The sequence below is a fragment of the Pseudochaenichthys georgianus genome, chromosome 4 (genome assembly GCF_902827115.2).
Source record: "Pseudochaenichthys georgianus chromosome 4, fPseGeo1.2, whole genome shotgun sequence".
NCBI lineage: Eukaryota > Metazoa > Chordata > Actinopteri > Perciformes > Channichthyidae > Pseudochaenichthys > Pseudochaenichthys georgianus.
Window position 1 is genome coordinate 13,828,580 of NC_047506.1, and position 8,251 is coordinate 13,836,830.

Here is an 8,251-nt window from a genome sequence, read left to right on the forward strand (position 1 = left end):
AGGATGTCACAACCATAGACTGTATATATAAAGGTCACAATGCAAATCATCTTACTTTCACCTGCCACATTGTATCAAAGATCTTTTGAAGTAAGAGGTGAGAATCTCTTATATATAGATATGTATATATTTACATTGCAATTAAACTGTTGTGATCTTTGAAATGTTTATTTTATTCAAAAGACTACTGTGGTATATATGTATTATTAGATACATTGGACACATGTAGTTCAGAGTATATGGAAGGGAAGCACACACTAGTTCTCTTGAAGTTCAACTCCATACATTTAAGGAGCCTTGATTTAGATTTTATTTTTTTTAAACAGGAGGTAGGCTACTGTGTGTGCTGATAAACCTTGGCATTAACTGCCATCTAGTGGCTTGAACTGATTTTGCAAGAAATCATGGTTTGGGAAGGATAAGGGTTTCAAAGTCAATAATATATATTATTTCAAACGGATCTTTAATCAGGTGTGAGTTTAATAACTCGCAATCAGACATCCACCGGCTAAGTATCTTCCATCTCTTAGTATTCAAAGGTTTCAACATTGTAAATTCTCAAAGTATAAACTGGCTTAGTTTTAAGCTACAATACTAACCCTCTATGAGGCTTTATTTCCTCTTTTAAAGGAAACTGTGATGAAAAGGGTTCATCAAAAATAAATGTGATAGGCTACCTAAAAGGGTGTAAAGTGTGTATAATAGCAGGTTTATGGCCTTAACCATCTTTGGGTTCCTAAGAACTTGCAGATATATTTATTGTGATACACACAGAGCTATTTAATAGAAGAGTTACGACATCTCCGTTCACTCCAATGGACCACTTTTTTACAGCAATGGCGGATCGTGGAGCCTCTCAATCGTTCCCCGGAAGTTAGCGCCAAGGCTGGCAGAGCTGTGGAGTTGCAGCATAATTCTTTCACACACACATACGGGTTTTGGGCCGAGGGCGACACCGTATTTCCGGTATGCGCCATTTCACGCGAGGTGCAAGCAGAATATCATAGTCTATTGCCTTAATCAATATCTAGTCAACTCTAAAATACCACATATATGCAATGGCATGATGATATTATTGTGACAAGTGGGGTATTCACCTGGTGTTTCCAGAAGATAGACGTAGATGCTGGCAAAATCGACCGAAGGCCACTTTCGAGGGTCGTTTTTCCATACATCTGCAGGCAGTCTGTAAGGGCAATCGGACAACCCACACAGCTCTAGTTACCCTGGTAACGACCTAGAGCACACCCCTCAAGTCCAGAGATGTAATCCGAAGACATGCAGCGATTTCTTCGGTTATTAATTCAGAAAACAAACCTAGTGTGCTCTGCCTGGCTACGTTAGCTAGCTGTTTACGTTAGCTAGCTGTTTACATTAGCACCTCCAGGAAAATGGCGGATTTATATATATATCTATGGCGCGCGTTGCATTGTGGGTAGCTCGTGACGTCACTGTGTGTGAAAGAATACACCGTTCGTGACGGACTTTTAAAGGTAAGAAGAAGTTTAAAGATTTATATTGCGGATATTATCAGTACATCTGATTCAAATGAACATGTGTATTAAAGGATGTCAGTGGATTATCCCTAAATTAGTAGATTTAGGGAACGTTTACAGATAACAGATTAAGCTAGCATACCGAAGCAAGTTAGCAACACACGTTGAACAGCCTTTTAATTGTAAATTCCGTTCTCTTAATGTCATTTCGTCCAACATGTTGAATTAGAGAAGAGGGGCTTCTAAACGGGATTGTATGCGGGGGTGGAGGGAGTTAAATATTAGATAAATATAACTTTGGTGCGTGTAAGAGTGAGTGTTTTTAGCAGAGCCATATTGTGTCCTTGTGATTCTGTTGATTATTACCTGTGTGTATAATGTTGCAGCTCAGCTGATTCTGGATTGATGGCAAAGGGAGAGGGACTTAAGTGAGTGAAAACACAAGGTACGTTTAATACTACTGTTTTATATAAGTAAACACCTTATCTCCCCAAGGCATTTCCCATCCAATAGGTGTGCTGTGTGTGTATAACCCTTTCTCCTGTCTGTTACTCCCTCTTTCAGCACAAGAACCAGAGGGGGATTCAATGGAGCCTGAATACCTGCACTGAGACCCTCACCCTGCACCCTGAGTCTCAACTCTGTGTTTTTCAAGCCTTTCCCTGTTTTTTTGTATTAAACAAAACATTAAGCTTTCCCAATGGTGTGGTTTTCGTTTTATGAAAAAGTGCAAATGCAGTGTTTGTATATAATTACATCACATATTGTGTTGCTGTTGGTCGTGAAATTGCTCCTGCTGACTTGAGCCAGCCATTTTTTCCTCTGCTCTCTGTCAGTGGGGAAGCCGTACATTCGTACTCCTTTCTCTGAGCGATTTGAGCATCCCCAGGCAGCACATCAAACCATGGTGGCTACTAGGAGGCAGCACAGCAAACCAGGACAACACGGAGGAAAAGGCACCGACAAACTGCATGATATGCTATTCAATGTTTATTGAATTCCATGTATTTGCAATGGATGTTCCTAAAACAACACATTTAACATAATCATTATCATCATATGCTGCTAGTCCTGCTGCTGCTGCTAGTCCTTTGATAGTCACCTGTCGGTCTCCTGTCCTTTCTGAAAGCCATAAAGATGACATTAGTCATTTCGATAACTTGTGTCCTCAATTACCAGGGGATTACTGAAACTACCATGAATTTAAGAAAATGGTAGAAATGAATCTAATCTGAATTTTAAAGCATTACTTTAGATCCCCTCCCTCTACATGTATCAATAAACATTAGAAAGTGATGCTCCTGACTACCATACAAGTTTAAGAAGATAATATTGGTTTGAAAGAATTCAAAGCTATAAATAAACAGCAACAGGCTCTTTAACAAGGCACTGTTAGTAACATGTAAACTAGTTGTTCACACTAATCCTAATATTATCACTTAATATTAGCAAATTCGATTTTATTTTTTAAAACATTATTGATGTAAATACATACACATATCGATTTGTTGTATAAATATTGCAAATCAAAACCTTTATTCACTAATAATTAACAAAAATCGTAGTTCTATCTCCTGTTATCAATGCATTCACATTGCCCGCCATGAACTTCCGGGGAACGATCCTCGTCTACATGAACCACGTGACGATAACCGTTTTTGGACTTCCGGTGTCGTAACTCTTCCATCTATATGGCGCTGGATACACATAATTGCCTGAATTAAAACGTATTATTATCTTCTGATTGAACATCAACAGAACTCTTGTAAATTATATTATCCGATCCTAACACATTTGCAGACGTTGTCCTATACTGTATAAAAATCGTTGCATTCACGTGTTTTCTGTAATATTAAGCTCTAATGTCACAAATAAAAGACAATAGTTTTGTGACGAATTTGTAGCTTTATGTGTTGAGTTGATTTAGAAAACGGAATGCAAATGACAGTAGTGTGATATTTTTCTTGTGATTATGTAAAAACAATTAAATACATGTATTCTTCTTACATCTCGTAAGAATCTCTACATTATACCCCAAAGCCTACTTACCACAATGCCGGGCTGTTGTGTGTATCGAAATCGAGCAGAGAAATGTGAGTTTAAAGTGCTACCGGAAACCCCTGAAGGCATCGTTGGAGGGAGCAGGAGGCGCGAGGCTAACAGTGAGCACACCCTGCCAGCGAGCCACTCAGTGTTAACACCACAAACATGTCGGGGAAGAGTTTTCGAGTTAGCGACGGGGACTGGATTTGTCCAGATAAAAAGTAAGTGCTTCCCACATTAATAAAAAAATGCTCATTTTACCTACATTATGATGGAAAATAGCACCATATATTTGTCAAATATGCTGGTCGTGCAAGTTAGCGTAGGCCTTTAGCATTGCATGCTAAAAGGCTAGCTTGTTGACTAGCTGAGTTGTTCACTTGTAACTTATTTCAACCTCTTTACATTCATCATCTACACAATAACAAGTAACACAATGTGTTCATTCGAGGGTGGGGACGTGTTTTGGATGTGACAGTGTGTCTTTATGTCAGTGTGCGCAGACTTATTATATAGCAAGCTAGCTATCGTTAGCCTAATTGGGTTAATTGAGAGTCCACACTTACTACTGAGGGTAGTGTTTACAATGTTGAAAAAGCCAAGTTGTCGTTAGTGTGGAGTCTATCTTAGGTAACTTGTGTAGTCAGCAGTATCAGTTTGCACATGAGCTGCATTAGAAACGTCTTGAGTGACAGACAAGCCAGCTGCAGTTGTGCAGGCCTTTCACACAGGCTTTCCCAAGCAAGACTACAAGCTAATGATGTTACACATGAGAGATAAATAAACATACACCACTACTTTTGCGTGAAGCCTACTCAGTTTACGCCTGTATTGTGAAGTAACAAGGCCAATGTTGTATCTGTGGCTACTATGTATTCATCTTTATCCTTTTGTAGGTGTGGAAATGTAAATTTTGCTCGAAGGACAAGTTGCAACAGATGTGGCAGCGGTGAGTCCTTCGTTATGCATATTGTTAAATCTAGATTCAGGCTTCATACATTCTGTCAAAAGGCTGCTGTACTGAAACAACATTGTTATGCTTCCTCAGAGAAAACCACAGAGGCCAAAATGATGAAAGCTGGAGGGACAGAGATTGGAAAAACTCTGGCTGAGAAGAGTAGAGGCCTCTTCAGTGCAAACGATTGGCAATGCAAAACGTAAGGTGTATTGTAAATTATAACGAACTACCAAAATGTTTGATTATCCACTCAATTGAGCAAATTAACTAAATAGTTTACTGTATACACACACATGGTTATGAATACACAATAACCTTTTTGTTTCCAAATTAGCTGAAACATTTACTTTCCTATTTCTATTTTTAAATGTGTTGAGTTCTTACAGATTCTTATTTTACTCTTCTACTCTCGTACAGATGCGGAAATGTCAATTGGGCCAGGAGGTCAGAGTGCAACATGTGTAACACCCCAAAATATGCCAAGCTCGAGGAGAGAACCGGTATGTCAACAAATGTGTATTTTGGCAAGTCTTGGTGTGTTTGAAAACGAGTTTCTAAAGCCTATTTTCGCCATTCAGGTTACGGTGGAGGTTTCAATGAAAGAGAAAACGTGGAATACATTGAAAGAGAGGATTCTGACGGTGAATATGATGAAGTGAGTTGTAACTTGTAATGTTTTCTGGTTCATCATTTCGGTTGACTTCCTGCCATGTACACAAGTGGCATCTGAAATCTTCATTTCTAAACTGCTTTCTTATGTCACAGTTTGGTAGGAAAAAGAAAAAGTTTCGTGGAAAAGATGAAAAGAGCGAACCTGAGAAGAAGGTAGTAGTACCAATTAAAGTTCAAGCTCCCGACGACGAGGAAGATGAAGAGGATGAGGAAGAGGAAGAGGGTGACCTTTCCAAATACAAATTAGATGTAAGATTGGTTGCTGGATCCTTTTAAATTCAAAAGAAAACATTTAGTTTAAATTAAAATACTATACAATGATTGTGTTATAACCAACACGTCTTCTCAAGGATGATGAAGACGATGACGAAGATGGAGACCTTTCAAAGTACGACCTGGATGCTAGTGAGGATGAGGACAAGGACAAGGACAAGGACAAAGACAAGGACAAGGACAAGCCAGCTCAGAAAAAGGGCAGCCGTTCGGGTTCGTCCCGCTCCGGCTCCTCCTCGCGCTCCTCCAGCTCCAGTTCACGGTCGAGGTCCAGGTAAAAGGGTACAGGTCAAGGGTAACTCCGGGCAAAATGTCAGTATCAGCTCAATCTTCCTTCTGAATTACTGATCCACATTAATACATGTCTTGTTCTGCCGATTTGTTGTTTTCTCAACCCCTCCCCTACTGTGGTGTTAGAACCTTGATGTGCAGAAGTTTCTAGATGTCGCTTTATGTTTTGAAACGCCTGACTTTTATTAGAACAAATGCATTGTTGATATTCTAGACTTGAAATGCACCTTGAATATCTGTTTGCAGATTTTACCTGTTTTTGTTGTCTTTCTATTTACTTGGTTATTTCACCAAACCCACAAAAGCATCTTTTGTTAGTCTAAACATGTACTCAGTTAAGCTGTACTGTAAGGAATAGTCTAACTGAAATACTGTCCAACTGTTTGTACAATCCTGTGTGACCCGTCCAGGTATTTGTCTTGTTCAGAAAATATTGGAAAGGTTTTGTTTTTTTGTCTTTCAGGTCCCACTCTAGAAGCTCATCAAGTTCCAGGTCTGGATCTCGCTCCAGGTCCCACTCCAGGTGAATGAGGTGACATGCACTCTCTCCCTAGGAGAGTGTATGTACAGGGCAAAGCTCCAGAGCAATCCTACTCCCCAGCTAACATTTGAACAAAGACTGAATTCACAATCTGCCTTGACGCTTTCAAATAATTTGATGTAGGGTTTTTTCACATTTTAATTTAGGACTGGGAGTATAAATGGTACACAGTTTAACTATCTGAACTGAGATTTAATTTTACCAAAGCTAAAACGTCTAAAGCTTGGGTTTTAATCTCACACTCTCAATAGGAGTGCTTTAATTATATTGACTTGATGCTAAACATTTTCTTCAGCATCTTGGGATGACCTATATTTAAGTGCTCTTAAACTTGATAAAAACCGACGCTGATGGGACTGTGTCTTAACCTTACTGACCCTAGTGCTTGGTTTATTCCTCCAAAAGATCCAGTTCCAAGTCTGGAAAGGGCTCCTCTCCCCGGAAGAGGTCCCGCTCCCCCTCCTCCTCACCTGAGAGGGGACAGAAGCGCAGTCGCTCCAGGTCCTCATCTGGAGAGAAAAAGCGGAGGCGCTCTAGATCACGTTCGTCCGAAAGGTTTGGGTTTCTGTGGAATACCACAATGGCACTGATTCTTATTAGCCATCTGTCGCCTCGCTTATGGGAGTTCAGATTTATAGAAATATCCTCACAATTTGCCTTGTTATATTGTTTTTACATACATTTGTTAACCATGTTGTTGTTTCAAGAATGCATAGGTGAATGTTAACATCTGAGCCGGCTGACCTTGTCTTTCTTCCCGTGGTGTTTGTGTGATTTCAGGTGCCGTGGGCAGTCCCCTGGATCCTCCCATTCTGGCTCCAGTTCAAAAAAGAAATAACTTTAACGCCTTAAAAACAAGAAAAGGAACCTTAGTAGAAAAGTGCATGTTGCGTTGGAAGCAAAACAACCACATCATTTCAGTATGATGTCCATTTTCATAAAAAAAGTCTTATTTTCTTCAAAAACAGAGTGGCAACATGACTCCCTCTGCCGTTGCACATCATCCCTTTTTTAAAACCACCTACACCCCAAACTGTGACAAGTGTCTGTAACTGCAGGTGTCCAATAAACACAAGTGTTTAGTCCCATATGAAAATCAGATGTACTGTAAAAAGGCAGTAGGCCACTTAAAAACGCATATCTTTGTAGCAGTACATTTTACTCCACGCCTCTGTGGGGAAATTGAAGTGATCATTTTTGATAATATTTTTTCCGTGGCCCTAGAAATATCTGATATTTTGGTACTTTTATTTATTTTTTTAAATACTTTCATTTTTTTTTTAATAAAATATGAAGTACTTAAGCACCAACTTGTTATAACAGATATAGCAATTCATATTGGTATTTTTGTTTTTATTTCCTTAAAAATATTTTTTTGCTTTCTGTCAAGGTAAGTATTTTACTTTTTGATATTGCGTGTTTTAACTAAATGGCTGTAAATTCCACATTCTTTGGTTTAGGTGTTTAGTGTTGTATTTCTCTTTTTTTTTCTTTACACAATTGTCACACGTTACAATTTAAAGTTATACCTTCTCATTTGTCACCTGGGAAACTAAAACATTAAAAAAATTATTAATTAATAATATTAATATTCGTACTTAAGATTAGTACTTCCAGAATAACAAACACCATACAGTATATCCTGATTCATGGTAGAAAGTGGCAATACAGTCTTTAATGGTGAAACAACTGAAATGTACACGTGTAAATAAAATCCTGTCGACTGTTACTTTGTTGTTGCGTTTGATTTAGCCAAGATTAGCTTATTTTTGCAGATGTGTATACATAATCACAGTTTCACTACCAGCAAAGTTAGTTGTGTAGCTATGGAGGCTTTTGATAGCTAATGATGTTTTGTTATTGCACACAAATGGCAAAAATCAATCATGAGTTTCAAACAAGTTCACAATACAGATCTGATTTTAAAAATAGGGGAGAAATAAAGACAACAGTGTTTAAAAAAATGTGTAACAGCTC

General features: G+C 38.6%; 1 protein-coding gene across 2 annotated transcripts; it reads left to right on the top strand.

Annotated features, from left to right (window-relative positions):
- The first annotated feature begins 3,431 nt into the window (after nucleotides 1-3,431).
- zranb2 (zinc finger, RAN-binding domain containing 2) lies at nucleotides 3,432-8,003 on the top strand. Of its 2 annotated transcripts, XM_034081676.2 has the most exons (10): nucleotides 3,437-3,760; nucleotides 4,436-4,488; nucleotides 4,588-4,696; nucleotides 4,915-4,997; nucleotides 5,076-5,152; nucleotides 5,263-5,418; nucleotides 5,520-5,716; nucleotides 6,197-6,256; nucleotides 6,680-6,829; nucleotides 7,055-8,003. In XM_034081676.2, exons 1-10 carry the CDS (start codon nucleotides 3,705-3,707, stop codon nucleotides 7,110-7,112), a joined length of 999 nt encoding a protein of 332 aa, XP_033937567.1. In that variant the 5' UTR covers nucleotides 3,437-3,704; the 3' UTR covers nucleotides 7,113-8,003. The 2 variants fall into 2 exon arrangements, with proteins under 2 accessions (XP_033937566.1, XP_033937567.1); XM_034081675.2 differs by having other exon boundaries at nucleotides 3,432-3,760; nucleotides 6,680-8,003.
- The last annotated feature ends 248 nt before the right edge of the window (nucleotides 8,004-8,251 follow it).

Coding starts and splice junctions, on each gene's coding strand:
- zranb2 (XM_034081675.2), top strand. CDS start 3,705: ATGTCGGGGAAGAGTTTTCGAGTTAGCGACGGGGACTGGATTTGTCCA. Junction 5,717..6,196: donor AGTTCACGGTCGAGGTCCAG/GTAAAAGGGTAC, acceptor TTTGTCTTTCAG/GTCCCACTCTAGAAGCTCAT. Junction 6,257..6,679: donor CGCTCCAGGTCCCACTCCAG/GTGAATGAGGTG, acceptor TTCCTCCAAAAG/ATCCAGTTCCAAGTCTGGAA.